The sequence below is a fragment of the Ooceraea biroi genome, chromosome 3 (assembly GCF_003672135.1).
Source record: "Ooceraea biroi isolate clonal line C1 chromosome 3, Obir_v5.4, whole genome shotgun sequence".
Taxonomy (NCBI): Eukaryota; Metazoa; Arthropoda; class Insecta; order Hymenoptera; family Formicidae; genus Ooceraea; species Ooceraea biroi.
Genome location: NC_039508.1, coordinates 8,347,569 through 8,372,090, shown reverse-complemented (window position 1 = coordinate 8,372,090; position 24,522 = coordinate 8,347,569). Strand labels below are relative to the sequence as shown.

Here is a 24,522-nt window from a genome sequence, read left to right as displayed (position 1 = left end):
GACAATCATGATGTAATGTTCTTAACAAAAAAACTCTCCTTTGAACCACCGAACTGACAATTTATTAATTAACAAAACAAAATGAGATACAGAGTAATGATAAAATAAATACATTATTAAAAATTTACTTGCTGACAGAAAAAGACTTTAAGCGACTGTAATCGATATGAGACGGATTCTCGGAGACACGACAGAAAAAGCATATCAGATCTATGTTCTTTGATTCTTGTTGTCTTTTGATCTGACCAACGTAACAACAATTAAGCTTCGCAATCAGCAAAATTGATTCTATGCATTGTTGTATTAATTAAACTAATAATGACGCTGATTTTCAAAGATTACTAGCGAAGTAATTAACAAAATTTCCAGATAAAACGCACCGAATTAGACGCCACGGAGATTTTTATTAAACGACATCCATTAATTTACAGAATGATACGGAAAATCTTCCTAGCATTTATGATGATACTATTTTGACAAACATAACATGTTTATTTTGGTCTGACTTGTTTGCTCATGCTATGTTTGTTAAAATATGCTCTCTGCCTTTGTTCACATCTCTTCGAGAGTTCTTCTCATGTCGATTACAGTCGGTTAAAATCTTTTTCTGTCATTTAGAAAAGAACTTTTTACTTATGTTAATTGTCTATTTAAACACTCACACTTGAGAAGGACCAGAACTTTGGTCGAAACATGTTATCTGAGTATCAATAAATTGTTTGTTTCATTGTTCAAAGGAGATTTATTTATTCTGGCGGAACAAATTTAATAAGTAATGTTTTTAATACATATAAAAATTTTAATACATAGAAAAATATGAAGGATGAAGTATTGATATACTTACATTTTCTTTATTATTTCGGTTATCCCTTCCTTCCATTATTTTCCTTCCTTCCTTCCGTATTTTCGATTTCGCTTGTCACTTCACTTTCGCGCCGCACAATATCTATATGTAATGTCAGTGCATCGCGCGACCATCCTCACTCCATCCCCACTATGACAAATCAGACCAAGACAAACATGCTATGGCCGGTATTCATAGTCGAATCTTATATTTAAGACCGTCTAAGTGTAATGATATCTGAAGAGTATCTTCAGATACTCCGTAGCCAATGAAATGATCCATACAGCATCTTCAGATAAACTTAAGTGTTTGTCAAAACAGCATCGATTAAATTATTGATCGATAAATCGATGAAAGATCGATTCGATAATAGGTGAGTACCGATTGACCACGGGTACAATTGGTCAATGAAATTAGTGAAATTTTTTAACTTAACCCAACCAAACAAAACAAATTGATAAGCTGTAATCAATTGTATTCGTCGTCAAACGATATTATCTAATATGCAAAATGTAATATTGGAAAATATGTAAGTTTTCATATTCATAATATATGTAAATTGTTAGATATATAATTGTAAATTTATTTTATAATTTCTGAAAAATTTAAAAGTGTGTGGACAAACAAGTGTGGACAAGTTTGAATCAAAAAACTTTTCAATTATGAAACACTATTTCATATTTTTTGGAAATCCGAAAATATGTATTACGATACGATAAAATATTATTAATATAAAATATGAATATAAAATATATTAATAATATTTTAATAAATAGTAATTAAAAATAATGATTACACAAGACAGATTACACAATTGAAATTTCTCTGTTATTATCAAATTATTATATTTTACTATTATTATATTTTACAATTCAAACTTACCGCTCTTTAATTAGAAATTTCTCTGAAAATGGCGACACTCTCCTTTTATCCACTCTACACTCGCGTTATTAGGAGCGCCAAGTGGACCGTATCCCAAATGGTACAGTTGTTATAGAAAAGCTGCTCATTGAATATCGCGCGTCGCGTGTCGCCAATCGCGAGTTGCGTCGCGGTGGTCTGCCGAAGCCCATTATTGGCGGCCCCTCCATTGCCACTTTATGACGCCATATTGCTTCTCCTTCTACGTACTTTACGTGGTGCCTCAGAAGCTACTTCATAAGTTTTCAAGGATATATACTCCTTTTACGAACTCTCAACAGCATAAGAAGGTACATATATATATATATATATATATATATATATATATACATACATACATACATATGTATATAGAAAATACATGTATTCTGATATAAAGACACTTGCTAAGTTTTGTAACCTCTATTTTTGCAGTTACCACAGGGTAACTTGTCTGCAAATTTGCTTTGCTATTCTTTCGCATTCTATACTAAAGGTATAAAAGTATATTTATATATATTATATAAATTAAATGCATTGTTATATGTGATATCATAAATTGCAATTTATAATGAATATTTTTATTTGCAGGTTACACATTGAGGACGCTTAACATTATAGTGGCTGTTCTCTGGCGCTGGGTATCGGCTGCCATAAGCGCTGCATTAAAAACTCGGCTGCTACAAGCGCTGATTAAAAGACTTAGCTACATTAGCATTAAGGGGTATATTCTGTAAAAATGCTCTGTAACGCTGTATCTCTATAAGCTACGTAGTACTGTAGAGCGACAAGAGAGAAAGATCGACAAGCGAAAAGAAGAAACAATTAAAGAACTAAAGAGCTACAGAGCTTATAGAGCAAAAATTTTCTTACAGAATACACGGTTAAATCTTCAGTGTTGTGCTCAAATTATTTGCCACATTTGTCAAAGTTATTGTCTGTAAGGGTGTCCAATTTGTTAAGTATTGTAAAATATTTAGACGCCTAATTATTGTGTGTTCTTAAGTATTTCTTAATTCTTTATTCCGTGTACAATAATAATAAATAAATAAATAAATAAATAAATAAATAAATAATTCGAAGTTTTATTGTTTTTTAAATTATATCTGCAAATACAATAAGGAATAATAATACTCAATTCTTGAATACTTCCGCAATGCAGATAATAGTTGAAGGTAAATGGTTAGAAGACACTCATATCGATTATTTTGGATTATTATTAAAATCTTGTTCACAATATCGACCACGTGAAACGTGGAGAATACAATGTCCCCATACCATCGAATCTATTTCTAAGGATCAGAAACATATTCAAATATTATATAGTTGTAGCAATATGATTACTAGTGAAAATGGGCATTGGGTTTGTAGCTATTATGATACAAAAGCTATTTATATTTATGATTCATTGAATTTAAAATGCTTGCATGCTCATCACAAAATATATCTTAACAAATTATATACATTTTATTGTTTTGATAAGAAACCGGTACGATTTCCGACAGTTCAAAATCAATGTAATGCTTATGATTGTGGTGTTTTTGCAATTGCATTTGCAGTATCACTTTTATTCGGTCTTCAACCAGATACAGTAATGTATGATCATACTATAATGCGTCGACACTTAGCACAAATGTTTAAACTAAATACAATAGAACACTTTCCTCGAATTATAAGATCCACTGATCCCAAGAAACTTTTTACTTTGGATTAAATACAAAAAAGAGAGGAATTAGCTAAGAAAAAACGAAAACGTCGACAAGAAAAAGCTGAACAGGAAAAGTCTGTAAGGTTAATAGACAATTTAAAAAACAATATAACTCATAATGAAATGATAATACAGCAAACAATAAAGAAAGATGATACAATGTCAACTCCATCTGATTGTTACAATATGAGTAAAAATAATACTGTAAATGAATGTAATAATGTTAAGCAATCTACTCATAGCACTTTCAAGAATTCCTTTTCATCATTACATATTTCTACAGGCAAAACACAAGATAGTACAAATAATTATACAAATAATGTTCCTACATATATTCAGAAAAACACATTGTCAACAGATATTAGTATAAAAATTAATGAACGTAAATATACAAATTGTGTTACAAATATTACACTTCTAAGCCAGCAATATATACAGACTATTTTTAGAGGTGAATGGTTAGAGGATATTCATATTGACTATTTCGGTTTCCCAAACAGCACCAAGTCGACTGTTAGTTGACTGTCAGTCGGCAGAAGAAGTCTAAAGTTGACTTTAAAAAGTCGAAGTCAGGCTGAATGTCAACTTATAGTCAGCTAATAGTCGACAAATGACTCGACTATAGTCGTCTATCAGTCAGCCAAAAGTGGACTTATAAGTTGACTTTATGGCAATTAGAAGTCGACTTTCGAAAATAGTCGACCTTAGGTCGACTTTCAGTCTATAATTAAAGTCGACAATAAACCATCCAACAAATAGTTGACTAAATGTCGACTTAAAAAGTTGACTTCAAGTTGACTGAAAAATGCCGACTATCAGCCGGCAAACAGTCATTTGTGCTGTGTGGCTTATTATTAAAACATTGCTCACAATATCAACCACGTGAGTCCTGGAAAATTTAATGTCCTGATAGAATTGAATCTGTTTCTAAAACTCAGAAACATGTTCAAATATTGCATAGTTGCAATGATATAGCAACTAATTTAAATGGTCATTGGGTTTGCAGCTATTACGATACTGAAATGATTTATATCTATGACTCATTGAATATGAAACAATTACATGCACATCATAAAATTTATCTTGAAAAATTATATCCATTTTATTCCTTTGATAAGCAATTAGTACAGTTTCCAACGGTCCAGTTGCAACCTAACGGTAGTGATTGCGGAGTTTTTGCAATAGCCTTTGCAGTATCTCTTTTATTTGATCTTCAACCAGATAAAATTATATATGACCATAGTGTAATGCGTCAGCATTTAGTAGAAATGTTTCAATCAAATAGAATAGAACACTTTCCTCAAAGTACAGTATTAATTGATTTAAAACAAAGTAATAGTAAATATGAATTCAATAAAGGTAGTATAAAAAATGATAGTATTAATGTTAATAACATTATAATGTCTAACAATTTAATTGAGGGCCAACAAAATATGAAAAGAAAAATAAATTGTCATAATCATAAAGATAATAAAAAGCAAAGGAAGAACTATAATTCAGAAAACGTTTTATTGAGTAAGACAGATGTTATATTGAGGAGCAAAGCCCCGCCCCCCCGCGAAGCAGGCTGAAAACTATGCGTGATACTTTTTTGGTTAATAACTTTTTAATAAACAACGAGCAACAGATGAAACCTTCTGCATGTTGCTTGGTGGAAAATCCATACGAAACCACTAAATTTATTTTGTTAATAACTTTTTAATGAACACGAGCGCCGGCTAAAACCTTTTGAAGGTCACTCAGGAGAGCGACCGTTATAACATATGTCAAGGTCAAGGTCATCGGAGATGCCTCCTTTTCTTCAGGTTAGGTTTACCCACTTCTTTTGTTTACAACTTTTTAATAAACAACGAGCGACGGCTAAAACCTTTTGAAGGTCACTCAGGAGGGTGATCTTTATATGTCAAGGTCAAGGTCATCCGAGGGTGCTCCGTTAAACTATATAATTACCATATTATGTTACATGCATCTTTATAGGAAGAACAAATTTCATATGTAACAGAATTAGATAGAAAGAATTCCATTCCATTTTAGTATAAATTGAATTTATATTTAAATATTTACTTTAAAGTAAAAGTTCTTTTTTCAGACAAGAAATGTACAAACCCCGTTATCTCAAAGCGAGTTTGATGATTTGGTTGTCAACTGGATATGCATCAAATATTTGCCTTTTAACTTTTTCGAAGATGACGCTACACGATTCTTTTTTCAAAAACTTAACGATAAAATTATAATACCAAGACAGGATTCAATGAGAACGAAAGTAATGCAAAAGTTCGAAAAACTACAAGAATGCTTAAAAGAAATTTTAATGGAAAATAAATCAAAAATTTCTTTTACCATTGACGGATGGACTTCCGTGGCAAATAAATCATTTTACGGAATTACAGCTCATTTCGTAGATAGTAATTGGGAACTACAGTCCGTAGTTTTAGATTTTGTTCCTTCTAACGGAAAACACACAGGAGATGATATTGCTGCAGTTTTTTATAACTCGTTACAATCCTTTCACATTGAAAATAAGTGTGGGGGAATAACAGTAGATAACGCAGCTGCGAATACCACGTTTATGGAAGAATTGCAAATTCTTATGGAAAAAAATAATATTTCCTTTGATGCAAAACAGCAACACTTTCGTTGCTTTGCTCATATATTAAATTTAGGTGTTCAAGATACTTTGAAATTGATGAAGTTGCAAGATATAACGTATGATAACAAAGATGCCGAAGATGAAGAAATAGAAGACGGTATAAATAACGAACAATCATGCATAACGAAATTGCGAGAATGTTTAAAAAAATACGTTCTTCGGAACAATGGCAAATTAAATTACGTAGTTGCTGCGACTCTACAAATGTTAAGTATGTAATGCCCAATATTGACGTTTCGACACGTTGGAACAGTACATATGACATGGTAAAAACCGGATTGCATTTAAAAAATCCCCTAAATACGCTTTGCCAAAATAACGCAATTTTTTTGCATTTAAAACTTAATCAAGATGAATGGTTACTTCTTGAAAAATTTTATAAATATTTTAAGGTATTTAAAACCGTGTCGACTTTGCTAGGAGGTGATAAATATGCAACATTACCGATGGTAATTGTAGGATTTAATATGCTTTTAGATTCTATCGAAAAGCAAATTTTTGAATTAGACAAAAAAATCGATAGAAATGAAATCGACGAATGTTTACTAACTGCATTTCAAGCAGGGCGCGACAAAATGCTCAAGCATTATTCGAAGACTAATTGAATTTACTGTGCTGCATTGATTTTAGGTCCACGACATAAAATTGAAACTTTTGATATGACTTCATGGGGCAAAGAAATGAAAGCAGAGTCAATAAAACAGTTTTTAGAATTATACAAAAATTATTACGATGAAAAACAAAACGATGGCAATAATTGCACAGAAACAATTGATACAGATGACGATGATATACGTATTGACTCTCTGTACACGAAATAAATAATAAAAACGCCAATTCAAGAATTCGAAACGTACATAAATGCGCCAAGAGCATCAAAGGAATCTTCAGTACTAAACTGGTGGAAACAAAATAAAGCAATATATCCTACTTTATCAATAATGGCTAAGGATATTTTTGGAATTACCGCTACTTCTGTTCCAGCAGAAAGATTATTTTCTAAGGCGTCATTAGTTATTAGAAAACATAGGAATAGGTTAAACGAAACATCGGCACGCATGATTTTATGCATAAATTCTTGGCTGACTTGTAGTCTTAAAGATAAAATTCAGAATATTAAAGTATTGTAGTGATAGCCAATCTTATAAGTAATCAAAGTTTTTAATTAAAGATTTTTATGTTGTTTTTTGAAGAGTTTAATGTTGGCATGAAAGATTATGTTCTAATAGTATTGCACTAAATTCTATTATAAAATAATAAATATATGAAAAATTAATTTAAAAATAAATAATTTTATCCAGATTAAATATGTTGAATAGTTTTACGTTATCCTTATCTTATTAATTATTTGAATATTCTTTAAGTTTAAATTTCTCTGACTATATATGAAAATGTTAAAACGTATAAATATATTACACAGAAACATATGTACACACACCCATACTGTTTTTAAAAATATTATATTATAACATTTATTTATCGCATATATTATTATTATTCTTAATTATTATTATTCTTCAACACCCAATACCTCAAACTCAGCATCCCAGGTAAGCATACCGAGGAATTTGAGGAATTTTGTTTAAATGGAAGTAGGTCGCCGTTCTGTCGGAGACATAATGGCTCCGGCATACATTCTTCGTGCTTGCGATTGAATTGTTATTAACTGAACTGAATTATTATTAATAACATTATTAATGAATAATTATTATTCGCATTAAGAGATTAGGATTCATATTATTAACCTAATAAAGTTATGTCTTATACATAAAAAAATTCGAGAATCTCGACGAGACTCTCGATATCGTCGAGACTCTCGGCATTAAAAGTCTCGTCTCGGTCTCGAATTCAAGTCTTAAGTCTCGTCTCGGTTTCGTCTCGGTATCGTCCGAAACACTACCATTAAGCTGTTACCTGTACCGAAAGAAATTTCAATATTAAATGATTACGAACAAATTCTTATACAACGAGCTAAAGCATTTCAAGTTGTGCAAAGAATGGGTACAGTAATGAATAAAAATTTACCACACAAACACATGATTTCAAAAGTAAAAGGTAGAACGTTCCATTTGCCATTGCCTATGGAAGAAACCTTAAAGAAGATTTGTTCTTCTAATGAACCTATTACTCTAAATCATGAACTATATATATTAGTTCGTGGTATTCCAACTAAAGTAAATATTAATCTGGGGAAAAATTAGTCGATGTAAAAAAAGTATGGACAGCCTTAATATGGTTAAAACAAAATAATCCTATATATTCAGACATTATATTGGGTTGGCAAATAAGTTGGTTCGGTTTTTTAAGGTGGAATAAAATACAATTTTTTTTATACACAAAATAAATTTTAATCAATTATATATTGACCATTGTTATTGATGACTTCTTGCCATCTTTCCACCAACTTCATTATGCCGCGTTCGTAAAACATCTGAGGCTTATCGGCGAAAAACCAATCCAGGTGTCTTTTGACGTTCTCTTCATCCTTGAAGAATTTTCCGTTCAAAGAGTTCTGCAACGACCGGAATAAATGATAATCGGAAGGGGCCAGGTCCGGTGAATACGCAGGATGAGGCAAAACATCCCAGCCAAGACTGAGTAATTTGTTCCGAGTTGTCAATGATGTGTGAGGTCTGGCGTTATCGTGGTGGAAGACAACACCTTTTCGATTATCAATTCTGGACGTTTTTTGCGGAGTGCTTGGTCCAATTTTGTTAACTGCGAGCAGTATGTGGTTGAATCAATCGTTTTGCTTGACGGTAACAGCTCGTAGTAAATGACACCTTTGAAATCCCACCATACGGAGAGCATGATCTTCTTCGGATGCAATCCTGCCTTCCAGGTTGTTTGTGGTGGCTCGCTGCTGTGTCCCCATGATCTTTTCCGCGTTACATTCTCATAGACGACCCATTTTTCATCTCTTGTCACTAACCGCTTCAAAAATGGATCGTTTTCTTGACGTTTCCGCAGCAAATCGCAGATGGATATGCGAGTGGCCAAGTTGGCCTCGGTTAATTCATGCGGCACCCACACATTGAGCCGAGAAACGTATCCCAGTTGGCGCAAATTGTTTTCTACGCTTGTATGAGACATATTAAGTACTGTAGCAATCTCTCGCACCGATTGGGATGGATTTTTATCGATGATAGCTTTGACATTACTTGAATCAATCTTGATCGGGCGACCGGAGCGAGGCGCATCATTGACGTCAAAATCTCCAGAACGGAATTTGGCGAACCACTTTTGACATACGCGTTCTGTTAAGGCATCATCTCCATAAACACGGCATATCTTTTTATGAGCCTTTGCAGCTCGTTTGCTCTTCTTGAAATAATAGAGCAAAATATGACGATAATGCACGTTATTTCCTTCCATTTTTACAGCCACGCAGCACACACAATATTGATGTTAGTCAAACCTAAATTTACAGAAAGGTTATGTGAAACATGTACTTTCAAATGCACTCTGAAGTTGCGCGATAGTGTCGAGAAAAACAAGAGTGAATTGGAAAGAAGTTGCACCGAAGCAAAAACCGAACGAACTTATTTGCCAACCTAATACTACCAACATTTCCTGAAAATTTGTTATATTCCGAATTACAAAACGTTGAGTTTCAAGAACATGATTCTCAATGTTATGATAATGAAGAAAATAACATTAAGAAAACACGCGAGGCATTATTGACTCAAATGTCGCAAACAGATGAATATTATGAACAATGTACAATATATCCTATGTATGAAAAAAGAATAAATGAACCTGCAACTAAACTTTATCAAATGAAGAAAATTCAAGATATTCCATTGGATAATCATAATAAAGATTTGGGTACAAAATGTTTTCCTGATTTATATCCATATGGTGTAAATGGACAGCATGAAGATAGATGTGTCCGGATAACTGATTTCGAATATATTAAATTAAGACTTATGTCGGAACACTCGGAATTTCGGACAAATCCACAATTTCTTTTCTATTCATTACATGATACCAATATGCGACAATTAAATGCTGGCATATTTCATAAACTGAATGTTACTAATCCTCGTGAAAAGTATACAGCTGCTACTTATTTGGAGCAATTATCTACCCAGCAGCTTGAATCTAGCTTAAGTACTATATTTTCTAAGTTACGGAATACAGAACAATATTGGAGAATACATAGAGGCAATTTGCGTTGTATGATAAATAATTACGGACCTGCTACTTGGTTTCTTACTCTTAGTCCATGCGAATGGTTATGGACCGATTTGATAGAATATCTTCGAGAAATAAATGAACCAATTTCCAATGAAAAATCTGCAAACGAACTTATTACATTCGATCCTGTATCAACTTCCAGATTCATAGATAATAAATTTAAAGCTATGCTTGATTTTATTTGTTCACCTGATAATCCAATCGGAGAGGTCACTCATTACTTTTGGCGTCGTGAATATCAAGGCAGAGGTATGCAGCATTTTCATTTGTTAATTTGGATAAAAGATGCTCCGGTAATTGGTACATCTTCTAATGAAGAAATTGCATCTTTTATCTTAAAATATGTCACTTGTAGAATGCCAAATAAAGAATTATCACCGGAATTATATCGACGTGTAAATACACATCAACGACATAAACATAATGATTACTGCTTGCGTACTAAAAAAACTAAAGTAGGTTTTTCGAAAGTATGCAGGTTTGGCTTTCCAAGATCCGTAGCAAATACTTTGAAAATTAGAGATGTTGCTGTTTCAATAGCGGATAGAAGAAAGTTGAAAACAAAAAGCAGATTGTATGATCTGCCACGATCCAAAGAAGAAATCAATATTAATGATTATAATCCAGCTATACTTGTTGCTTGGGAAGGAAACATGGATATTCAATTTGTAGGTGAAAAATCTACGTTATTAACTTGGTATACTACAAAATATGTTTCCAAAGCAGAAAAGAGTAATAATGCAGAAGATACATTTCAAAAGATAAATTCAACAAAATCGTTGAGAAGTTGTCTTTGGAATATTGGAGTGCGCATGTTGAATCACAGGGAATGTGGAGCTCTTGAAGCTGCTGACACTTTGTTAGGAATATCATTATACGGTACTGACAAGGAAACGACTATAAGATGGTTAGATGTAAATATGATTAGAAGTAGAAAAGGTAAGTCTCGCAAAGAGATTGAAATGTTAAATTTTCAATCTATCGATATTTTTTGTCCTTCTTTAATTGATACATATTATCCGAGCAGACCTAAACAACTAGAATCTACTAATTTGTATGATTATGCAAAATGGTATGATATTACGAAAGCTAAACCAATTTCTACGAAAATAAAGTATTACGTGCTCGGTGAATCTTTATATTTAAAGAAACGTAAACGTGGATATCTTATCAATCATTACAGATACAATGTCCATACTCAACCAGAGAGATATTATTTTTCATTGTTGTTATTATTTCAGCCTTGGAGAGATATTAGTGAATTAAAGAATGAATGTGATAGTTATGCAGAAGCATTTTCTTTAGTACAATTTAAATTTAAAGATGCTCTTCAGTATCACGAAAGAATAATCGACATTCAGCAAGGTATGGATAATATTGGAGAATTAATTCAAGAAAAAATTACAGAAATTAGAAAAGATGAAAAGGAAAATGACTGTCTTGAAAATTGTCCATTAGAATGTGTTCCTGTCGAAGTTGAAGGGGCAATGAGGGACTTTAAAGATGTTGGTAATAAAAGTGAAGTTAACGTCGATGAAATGGTGACGCAATTAAATACTGATCAAAAACGAATCTGTGATAGAATTACTGCTGCTTTATCTGATACTAATAATAATGAAGTTCTTCGACTTTATGTTAGCGGTGAAGGTGGTACTGGAAAGAGTTTTTTGATCAAAACTATTAGATGTTGGATTAAAAAATATATTACAGACAAAGACACAGCGGTAACTGCACCAACCAGTATAGCAGCTTTTAATATTGATGGACTTACTATTCATAGATTATTTCAATTGCCAGTAGAACATGGCCGTACTGCTAAATATAAACAACTTTCTGATATAGCTCTTAAAGTTATACGGGACGAACTTAATGTTGTTTTAATAATTATCGATGAAGTTTCAATGATTTCAAATATCACTTTAATGTACATACATCTTCGACTAACAGAGATATTTAATACCATGGATTGTGATAATGGATGGTTCGGCAAAAAACATATACTTCTTTTTGGAGATTTATTGCAACTTCCACCTGTACATGAAGATCCGCCTTTTATTGAATTAGCAAAATTACAAATTCAGAAGTATGTTGGTGCAATGGGCTCTGTAAATTTATGGTCTTTATTCACTTATGATGAATTACAAATTAATGTGCGACAACAAGGTGATGACTCTTATCGACATATATTAACGAGAATTCGAGTTGGAACAGTAACAGATTCGGATGTAACTATTTTAGAAACGAGAAAAATTAATTTTAGAGAAACTAATTATGACGACCGATTACAAGATTTATGTAATTACAAAATTTACCAATGGATGCAGTTTGTTTACTTCCAACTTGTGCATTATGTGATATTTTGAATACTGCAATGTTAGATCGTATTTCTTCGGATAAGATAGAACTCGTTGCTCAAGATCTGGCAGAATGTGCATCATATTTAAAGAAAAAAGTTATGAAAATATTAAATAAAAGACGATGAAGATAGTTCTCGAACAGCTGGATTAGTAAGAATCATAACTGTCAAAGTAGGAGCGCGTGTAATGATTAGAAAAAATATCGATATTAGTTTAGGTCTTGTGAATGGTACCATTGGTACAATTACATCAATTATACGTAGCGCAATTGACAATAAAGTAGAAAAAATAAAGATAAGAATGTCATCAGGAATAGAGCATATTATAGAACGTGTAAGTGTCAAATTTGAAGTAATGGATAGAGCATTTGTTATAAGAAAACAATTTCCTATATGTCTAAGTTATGGTATGACTATCCATAAAAGTCAAGGCTTGAGTTTAAAGCATGCTATTGTGGAAGCTGGAAATTCTATATTCAGTTGTGGACAAATATATGTATGTCGCTCTTTCACGAGTGACTACGTTGAGTGGATTGCACCTTATAAATTTTGATCCCCCTCTTCTGTAAAAGCAAATGAGTTAGCTATAATAGAATATAACAGATTACGAATACAATACAGGCCAGATCTTATTCATATTAATATTTTGAAACAACGTGTTCAGAAGGTTCATGATAGAATTTGGGCAATATCAAAAAATGTCTTGGAATGTCAAATTAATGATAACGATATTAATGATTATTCTTTATGGCATATAAGAGGACTTCCAAATGTTGATAACATATCTTGCTATGCTAATGTTTCAATTCAATGTATACTTCGTTCTTCTACTCTCAGAAAATTTTTGCTTCGCCTTGAGCATACGAATATTATAAGAAAATTTATTGATTGTTACGTATCAAACGATAAAACTATTAATATAATGGCAATAAGGCAATTGGCAGGACATCAATATCTTGAAACAATTCAACAAGATGTTAGTGAATTTATTATACATCTTATTAATAACATAGATAAGATAAAGAGTGTAATTGAGCACCAATTAAACATTACTTTACGATGTAAAGTATGCAATTATACAAACACAAAAATTGATACAAATTATATATTATTGCTCCAATTACCCGAAAATTTTAAAAAATCATACACTTTACAAGAACTAATACAATATAGTTTTTCACGCTGGAATAATGTTGGAAAAATATGTACTAATTGTGGTGCTACTTCTACACTTGTAAAGACTGATATAATAATAACAGGAAGTGTTATTATCTTACAGTTATTGTTATTTAAAATTAGTGATACAAAAATTATTAAAATAACAGATTTAAAAATTAAAGCTGTACCTACGGAAAGATCTCCATTGGTACGAATATATATAAAATTACTAGTGGAATTTTTCATGAAGGTGAAAGTACAATTGATGGACATTATACAAACATAGTACGTGCTAAAGGTACCGAATGGCAATTAATAAATGATTCGAAAGTACAAAAGTGCAGTTGGCCTCGAAATGCTAAAAATGCATACATATTTTTTGCAGAAAAATATAAATAAAACATTTTTACAAAAAGCAATGAGATCCCACTAAAAAAAACCTTATAAAGGTGAAAAAAGTACGCCAAGTACATAAAAAAATTTCAAAAATGTACAAAAAGGAGTGAGATCTCTACAAAAACCTTTTTAAAAAAAGAAAAAATATATACGCCGAGTACATAAAACGTGTCGGACTTTGCAAAAACAGTGTAATTCAAACAATCTTTCTAAAACAAGAGTATTATACAAATTTATTTATTCATTCAAAAATATACATGAAATCAATACAAGTAGCCAAGTATATCATTATTATTATTCAAAAGTGAACTCTGTTCACAAATGGATATGAAATCAATGCAATTTATCTAGTATTCGTTTAAAAATGGATGTTGTCAGTGCAATATCCAAAAATTATATACAAGATGCATTCACAATTAATCCAAAAATTATATGAAACAAGTTGTATACATTCAAAAGTATATGCAACACAAGCTTAACGCATCCATTGTCTCTTCACGCAAATCCTAAGTCGCATAAAATGGGCTTAAACTGATTCAAATGATCAACGGAATCATAGTGAAGCAAAAAACTTGGCGTGCCCGGGTTGTATTACGATGCAATGCTCACCAATGTTTTACAGTATAGAAATTATTTGCGTGAAGTAATGAAACGATTTACATACAATATTTGTAGAAATATAAATATATAAAAGAAACAATTAAAGAAGAAAGAGATGTTTTATATTTCCAAGGCAATTATTGAAATTATAAACATATTTACAAGAATTCAATAAATGCAACCCGGGCACGCCAAGATTTTTGCTTCACTATGATTCCATTGATCATTTGAATCAGTTCAAGCCCGTTTTATGCGACTTAGGATTTGCATGAAGAGACAATGGATGCGTTAAGCTTGTGTTGCATATACTTTTGAATGTATACAACTTGTTTTATATAATTTTTGAATTAATTGTGAATGCATCTTGTATATAATTTTTAGATATTGCACTGACAACATCCATTTTTAAACAAATACTAGATAAATTGCATTGATTTCATATCCATTTGTGAACAGTTCACTTTTGAATAATAATAATGATATACTTGGCTACTTGTATTGATTTCATGTACACAGGTGAAAAATTTGTGTTAAATTTAACAGATATCACATGTCCCAAACGGTCCACATAAATTTTTGTGTTAATTTAACATAATATGGATATGTTAAATGGTGACACTAATATTATGTTAATATTTTAACCCAAAATGAATGCAAACTGCGAAGTAATTTGAAATAAATCAACATATTTTTAATGATAAAATTAACTCGAAAAAAAGTTATTTTTACATACATCTTTACTCTCAACATAGTTTTCTGTAAATTTTAACAGATAAAACTTGTCACTAATAATACGGAACATATCTATTGTGTAAAATTAAAAATAGGTGCACAATGTGTAATTTTCACTTTTTTTTAGTTGTTTTAAAAATTTAACACTTGAGTTGAATTAACACAACAGCAACATGTTAAATTAACACATGAATGTGTTAAATATTTAACACAAAATGTTAACCGGCATATTTTGTAACAAGAAAACACAAATTTTCCAACTGTGTATATTTTTGAATGAATAAATAAATTTGTATAATACTTTTGTTTTAGAAAAATGTTTTGAATTACACTATTTTTGCAAAGTTAATGTTTTATTTTAAGATAAATATATAAATCGCAAAAACTATTAAAAAATTTAAATTTACTTGTTTAAATGAAATCATCGTGATAGCGTCGCAATGATAAGTAAATAATTCTTCTAATTTTGAACGATATATTATAACAATTTAAGATACAATTTGGAACATTTTATACTCATAGAACGAAACCGAGGAAGAAAGAAAGGGAGTGAGAGAGAAAATTTTTAATTGTCACAATTTATATTTGACAATTAGAAGAATTAAGGAGATTTGCACGATTAGATAAATCTTTATTATCCAACATTTTTATGTTGGATGAGATCTCACAGCAGAAATAAAATGGCATTATTGCGGCAATACTAAAATACATAAAAACATGTAAAATTAATGAAATATAAAAAATTTTTACAAAAAGTAATGAGATCCCTCTAAAAAAACCTTACAATTATTATAAATAATCACTCCGCTAATGTGCAAAATTGTAACCGTATTTGTATTATACCAAATACAAAGATTTACGAGTCATTAGTGAAAATACTCAAGGCAGTACAAATTTAAAAGAATGCATGTCCAATGCGACCCGGGCACGCCAAGTATTATTTCAAATTACAAATCCTCAAACTGAATTGCTTTTAGGTACTTGGCTAGTTAACTATAAATTTCATCATATTTAGTTTTGCTTTTTAATGTACTTGGCGTATTTTTCTACCTTTGTAAGGTTTTTTTTAGAGGGATTTTATAATTTACAATTTTAGTGAAATTGTAATTAAGATGTTTATTTATGTTTTAGACTACTAATACAGGGGAACAGAATACTAACGTGGGAAAATATCCACACGCCACAATATTTCTGTGAAAAGTGTAAGTAAGCATATCTGTAAATGTTTATTAAAAAATCCAAACGGTCAAAATTTAAATGAAATATACAAGAGAAAATTATCTTTGCAGGTCAAACTCCATTCGGATGTGAACATTCTTTGAAACAGCATAATAAACTCCAACATTCTAAGATAAAAACTAAATATACATACATGTAAACAGTGGGTGTGCTAACTCATATTCCATACAATTTAACGCTGAGAGACATATTAGAAGTGGTAAGAAACATATTTCGTTTTATATTTATGTTTTTATGTTTATGTATATGTATGTGTATCAACAAATTGCGCCAACTACAATGGGTATTTATGCAAACCAGAAAATCTATTACTTTATTATTACTCTTTGGCCGATATTCATTATTGATTCTGATTTAAGACCATCTTAAGTACAATTATAAGATATTTGAAACCAATCACACAGTCGTATTAGCATCTTAAGACATTACTTCAGATCGTCTGGAAATAAGAACGGACTATGAATACTGGCCTTTGATATTAAAAAATAAAGGACATAATAATATTAAGCAGATATTTTTATACGAATAAATATCTTAATACATATAAATATATTTATTAATACAAATAGGTGTTTTTTCAAAATACTTGGCGCTGTTAAACCGAATCAATATGCTAATTGCCTTATTCCTTCGTTCGTTCGTAATAGCTAAATGTTGAATAGTGTTATGAATTTGATGTTGCACAGAGAAAGGTTAGTAGTGTCGGCTAGAATTCTGTTGCACTCGTACAATTCAGTGCAATGTGGACTCGGCCTAGTGCTGCACTCGTATAGTTTAGTGCAACACGAGTGCAAACCGACCGAATTCACTATTATATATAAATTTCAAGATTTGGACTTTGCATCGTAATATCTCTGCTCGTAGGGCACGTATACGAAAAATGAGAACACTTTTATTATATAATGTAACCCCAAGCTATCCATTGAACCTACTCTGAAATTTATCCGTTTAGTTATTAAGATCCGATAATATAAGGGTCTCCGAAATCGTCACTTCGCATAAAGATACACGGTAGGTCTCGCTGCGCGTATACTTGGCGCGAGACACTACCATGATAAATGTGACTCTTGATAAATATTTAAGAAAATCTGTGTATCTAAAGAAACAATGTGAAAAGTATAAATAGAGAATTAATATCGGGAGGGAAGAGATAAAACATTAAGAAAGTATTATGTCACTGTTATTAATAAGTATTCACGAGGTATAGTCACACATAATTGAGAAAATCTACGCATGTCACGAAACACAGTGTGATACATATAAAATTGAGAAAATGTACGAAGCTAGCGAGACAATATGCTAAATATAAAATTGTGTAAAGTATGAATCCAACGAAACAACGTGATAAATACAAAATTGAGAAAATGTACGAACATTACGAACCTAACGAAACAGTACCAGAAATTTAATAATGAGAAAATGTACGAATCTAACGAGACAATGCGAGAAGCGTACCATCGAGGAACGTACGAACCTAAAAACAATGTGTAAATATAAAGTTGAAAATTAATATCTTGGGTATACAAATGAAAGACCACCAAGCTCATGCTATTCCACTATTAATATAAACAAATATATACATGTCCTCGAAAGGACGGCGAGCGTTCTCCGCTCGCTGCCTATATATGTGCAGTAGCAGATGTTACGTACGAGTACACTGAACGCCGCGTAGCCATCTGGTGGCGACGTCGAGTACTACGCTCCTGCTAGCGTATCCATAAACTTTACAAAGTAACTAAAAGTTCGATATGCGCAAATGTGCAGCCGTAAGTATCTCGATGGATTCTATCTCTATAGATTACATAATCACAAATGAGATTTATATAGCAGACTACTGCTATATAAAGCTTATACATAATATACACTGACTAAAACTAAAACGTAATCCACATATTTACTTTCTGATATCAGAGCTGAGGAGAGCTATTATTAAAGATATTTCGTGCTGGAAACAATTGTAGAACTCGATAACATTAAATTAAACATCTATTCCGGATATTTAATCTCGTATATAATCAACGAAATGTATGTATCAAACAAAACACTATAATAAATATAAAAAGAAGAAATATCTTTCGAGGAAACAATCGTCATTAAAGCATTATGTACTTGGTGTATATAATTAGTCATTAGGTTTACTCATATATAATTAACAACCTCTATACATTAAACCAAACCCTTTAATATACATAAAAACCGTTAATTAATATGAGAGGGAAGTTTATTCTTGGAAGAAACAAATGAAACATGTACACAACATTATGGACGTACGTGTAACTAATTACTGATGTTTAGTGTCGTATATGATTAAGAAACTCAGTGCATTTAATTTAATTTCCAAATCGAAAGACTTTTACCTAATTTAATAACATAAAAATTGTTAATTAACCATATAAAAATTGTTACATACACACACACACACACAAACACAGAGATCTTATTTCAATTTGTCTAACTGTTGAACTTTTCAATTTTATTACAAAAGTATTAACAATATCAAAATGCGAAACACGTATAATTTTACAAGTAGAGCTACTAATAATTAATATATAAATTTTATTCGTTTAACTTTACCTGTTTCATCGTTAAAAACATTCATCTTATTAAAATTATAACAAATGCCCCATAAGAAATTCACGCATTCAGTTCAACAGGCATTACATCATACAATTAATTATTTTAGTTTATCATGCAATTATTTTTCATTACATAAGCAATTTGTTTATCAATTTTCACATATTACAAACCTGGTAAAAATTAAATCATCGTGCGCGGTTCATCGACATAATCAATTTTAATAACAAGAATTTTAATTAAGTAATTAGTTTTCTCTTAAATTAATATAACCTAATAAAGATATAGCGAATCCGCCTGCGCTGTCTTTTTCAGAATCGTTTCTAGTTGTTTTGTTTCTAGTTGAACTTTCAAAAGTTATTAACATTTGTTTAAATAAAAAATAGCTAACTTTGCCATTTGTTAAGATATCGCGAATTCGCTTGCGCTATCCTTTTCAGAATCGTTTCTAGTTGTTTCGTTTGTAGTTGAACCGTTCAAAAGGTATTAACATTTGTTTAAATAACAAATAGCTAACTTTGCCATTTGTTAAGATATCGCGAATCCGCTTGCGCTGTCTTTTTCAGAATCGTTTCTAGTTGTTTCGTTTGTAGTTGAACTGTCAAAAGTTATTAACATTTGGTTAAATAAAAAATAGCTAACTTTGCCATTTGTTAAGATATCGCGAATTCGTTTGCGCTGTCTATTTCAGAATCGTATGTAGTTGTTTCGTTTCGTTTGTAGTTGAACCGTTCAAAAGATATTAACATTTGTTTAAATAAAAAATAGCTAACTTTGCCATTTGTTAAGATATCGCGAATCCGCTTGCGCTGTCTTTTTCAAAATCGTTTCTAGTTGTTTCGTTTCTAGTTGAATTTTTAAAAGTTATTAACATTTGTTTAAATAAAAACTAGCTAACTTTGCCATTTGTTAAGATATCGCGAATTCGCTTACACTGTCTTTTTCAGAATTGTTTGTAGTTGTTTCGTTTCTTTTGTAGTTGAACCGTTCCAAAGTTATTAACATTTGTTTAAATGAAAAATAGCTAACTTTGCCATTTGTTGAGATATCGCGATCGCTTGCGGCGTCTTCTTTAGAATCTTTTGTAATTTGGGTAATTATTTAGATCAGTGCTCGGAATTAGTTGCCCTTTTCGGGCCGATTTCAGAAGCGACGCCTATCATTCCCTCACTAACGCTCGACGCGTGACGGCCGAGCCGCCGAACGCTGTGTCTCAGGGGCGCCACTATATGAGATATACGCTGAGAGCATTATCCCAGCGCCCTTTCGTCCAGTCATTAAAATTTTTCTAGCTAAATAGGTTTTACTTTCACAATGAAACGTGAAGTACTAAATTTTCAATTATTAACTTATTATTAATGTGTAATGTAAAATTATTACTGTGTGTATGTATAGAGAAGAATCCCCTATTATGAGATATGCTCCTAATATGAGATAATGGAGTTTCTGCTAAACTAGTGAGCACCATCTGTTAATTCCACCATAAACTTATTACTCTTGGTGTAAAATGTATTTAGTGAAAAATTCATTGTTCGTTAATGCATTTAGCTTTTGCAAAAAAAGGTTTGTGAAATTCTGAACATGTCAAAGGAACTTAAGGTAAGTCTTTAAACCTTGTTTATTACATAATAAAGAAATGATTGGCAATAAATTCAGTACGCAATGATAGAGTAGAATCGTAGTAACAGAACAATACGCGATTTGTTGAATTGCTTAATTGTAGAGGTTAGATTTCATGATCGCGGAACCGCTAGGCGTGTGGCTCGTATAATGAGATATTCAGGGTACTCTTAATATGAGATAATTATTGCTTGAATATGAAGAGTATGTAGTGTAATAAAAAGAAAGAAAATACTACATTAAGGTTAAAGAAAAGTTAATACGAATTTATATTACGAATTTTTGTGTATTTAATTTTTATAGAATCTGACTATGGAGGTTAGAGAAACGAAGAAGCGTCGTTGACAGTGGAATCGTAAAGATTTGGCGAAGGTTGTGGCAGCAGTATTTTAATAAAAATATCTAATAAAGTTTTTTACTTGCAATACTGATGTATTTTGTACTTTTAACACCGATTTCTCAAGGTATCTTATATTAGGAGCACACTTTCGCGATCTTGCGTAAAGCTCTTTTTTCAAATTTTTTTATTTTCAGAAACAATAATATTTAAATTAGATTTTTCATTTCACCAAACTAAAGCTTATTAAATTCTCTTCAAGAGAACGTATTACATTTTTAAATTCTGCCTATAGATTTCCTTACATTCGGCAAAATCGATATGGTATCTCATAATCGGGGACTTTCCTCTACAAGTATTAATTTTAAATGAAATATTAAATATATGTTGTTCATTTAATTGGATATGTTTCTGTACTTGTAATAGAAATCGTGATACTGATTATTATATTTCGCTTGATTGAAGGGTCGCATCAAAAGTCTCGAAAATAATTAAACAATAAAAATAGAAGTTTAAACGAAGAAATCACTATAGCAAATAATGTACATTAATTCTATAATATTCTCCATAGTCTCCATATTCTCTTGATAATATTCTTCATAACAGCTGCCACATTATATATATATATGTATATATATATTGATAGTTTCCTATAATATACATATATAAGAAATATACATATACATATATAAGAATGAATAATAATATACATATATAAGAATGTTTATTAGAAACATTAGTAATAGATATTATAATTAGTTACATAAAACTCTTTTACTTACGAACAATTCTTATATTTCATAGTATTTACAATCATGATATTCCTCAAACAAATGCTGCATACAAAAATATTTTTTGCACCAGGAACAACGTATTATAGCAGGTGCACCACATATGGAACAGCGTGGTATTTCTTGTACATTTTTTCCAGAGAAACAAAAATCTACTGGATTTTCAAAATGTGGTGGTCGTTCTTCGATGTAGCCACTTTTATACCAGGCATATTTAAAAAGATCATGGAATCGCGGAGAGAACAGCTGTATGTGCATTAAGGATTGTAATTTAATGATATTATTTCTCAACTGTAAATTAATATCATAATTTAACAAAGTAACATAGTCACTATATGTCCGCACAAAGTTTTTCCATATTCTAAACCCATAAACATCAAGAGGTTGAATCATTCCCGTGGTCTTTTTTGGTATTGTTAAAATCCGTACATCTTTATCTATAGATGATATAAATTGTTGTAGATTCGCGGGACAATGTCCACTCCAGGAGTCTAATAATAGTGCACTGAAGCTTCCAGTTGCGGGTAAAAATACATTTGTGAACCAAGATTGAAAATGTTGTGTAGTTAATTTTTCTGATTTCGATGCTGTGATAACAACATTTCTAGGTCTAACAATAAATACAGTCTCGGTAAATATTGACAATAACGGAGGTCGCCCCGATGACCTTGACTTTGATATATATTGTCAAGATTACCCTCCTGAGTGACCTTTAAAAGATTTTAGCCGTTGCTCGTTATTTATTAAAAAGTTATTAACAAAAGAAGTTTAATGATTTTGCACGAATTTTCAGCTATCTACGCGAAGTGAGGACTTGATCTTGATATATATTATACAGATTATCCTTCCGAGTAATCTGCAGAAGATTTTAGCCGTCGCCCATTGTTTGTTAAGAAGTTATTAACAAAAAAGTTTAATGAATAAAGCATAATTTTACGATACCATATATGTTTACGAAAGAGTATATTTGATAGAATTTTAGCTTTAAATCAGAAATAGGTTTGGGTTGGGTTATATTTTCCGAAACTGGAGCCCCGGACACATACGCTCGGTTTTCAGCTCGCTTCGCGGGAGGGCGGGGAGAGGGGCAAAGCCCCCCCGTCAGGATCCGTGCCGTGTACCAAGTGATCAAAATCTGTGTGAAATTCGTTACACTGGCTCCGGCGGGGGGGGGGGGCGAAGCCTCTGCCCCCCGTCCTCCCGCGAAGCAGGCTGAAAACGATGCCGATACCATCCCACACTGCTCCCTATGTCATTCGTCCGAGGTGTCCGAGGTATAAGTACATCATAACAAATCCTTCTCAGAAGTCTTCTCCTTGTCAGTTGACTTTCGTTCGGCTATGTTGTTAGTTGCGATGTGTTAGAATGTAAACGATGAAGCTTCATGAGTTTTTAAATCTTACACATAATAAGCAGCAGCTTATTGAATATTTGTGTGAAAAGGAAGTCATCCGTCGAGAAATGACATGTCCACAGTGCAACACAGTTATAAATATCATATATGAATCCAATATATCAAGATCAAGTCCTCACTTCGCGTAGATAGCTGAAATTCGTGCGAAATCATTACACTTCTTTTGTTAATAACTTTTTAATAACCAACGAGCGACGGCTAAAACCTTTTGAAGGTCACTCAGGAGGGTGACCTCTATAATATATGTCACGGTCAAGGTCATCGGGGCGGCCTCCGTTATTGTCAATATTTACCAAAGTCTCTTCTACGCGTGGTCCAAACTTTCCACTTGCCTCTTTCAAAACCAAATAAAGAGGTGATAGCAATTGTCCGCTTGCAGAAATGATAGGCATAATGGTATAGCTGTGTGTCATTGCTGATTGTGATTGAACTACGGTTTGGATTGTTTCAACACTTTGTGTTGTCAACGTTCTGCCTGAATGTATTTCCAAATTGAATCCGCTGTCATCTGCATTATATATATTGTTTATTTCAAAAAGATCTATGTAAGATTTCACAGTACTTCTGAATTCGTGGCATGCAATTTCTAAATCTTGGTTTGTCTTTGATGAACGGTTTATAAATTTTGTTATTTTTCTTGATACAATTTCGTGCTTTCTTTTAAAATTTCGTCGCAGATTTATATCATGAATAATTTTGTTTTTATCGTTAGCGTCGTTGAATTTCTTTAAGACATATTCAGAAATATATAATAATTTTTCTCTATTAGTACCACCTTTCTGTAGGGAGAGTTCCCATCGATACAGTTGCGGCACAAGGACTTTACTTTTTTAAACATATGTTGTACTGTTGATAAAGCGTAACGTCCCTTTTTCCCGCTTTTCTAAAATTCAACAACTCTTCTTTTATCAAGCGACGCGGTAGCGTCGCGACGCCAAGTACATAAAAAAATAAATAGCTGCGTGAGAAATAGCCGCTTGATACAGCACTGGCGTGACATCGT

At 31.7% G+C, this 24,522-nt stretch overlaps 1 protein-coding gene across 1 annotated transcript; it reads left to right on the top strand.

Moving 5' to 3' along the window:
- Nucleotides 1-9,713: 9,713 nt before the first annotated feature.
- Nucleotides 9,714-13,321, top strand: LOC113561683. The gene is given in 4 exon segments (XM_026968475.1): nt 9,714-12,519; nt 12,606-12,775; nt 12,777-13,154; nt 13,156-13,321. Coding segments are annotated over 4 exon segments (3,348 nt in total). The 5' UTR covers nt 9,714-9,791; the 3' UTR covers nt 13,228-13,321.
- Nucleotides 13,322-24,522: the final 11,201 nt, after the last annotated feature.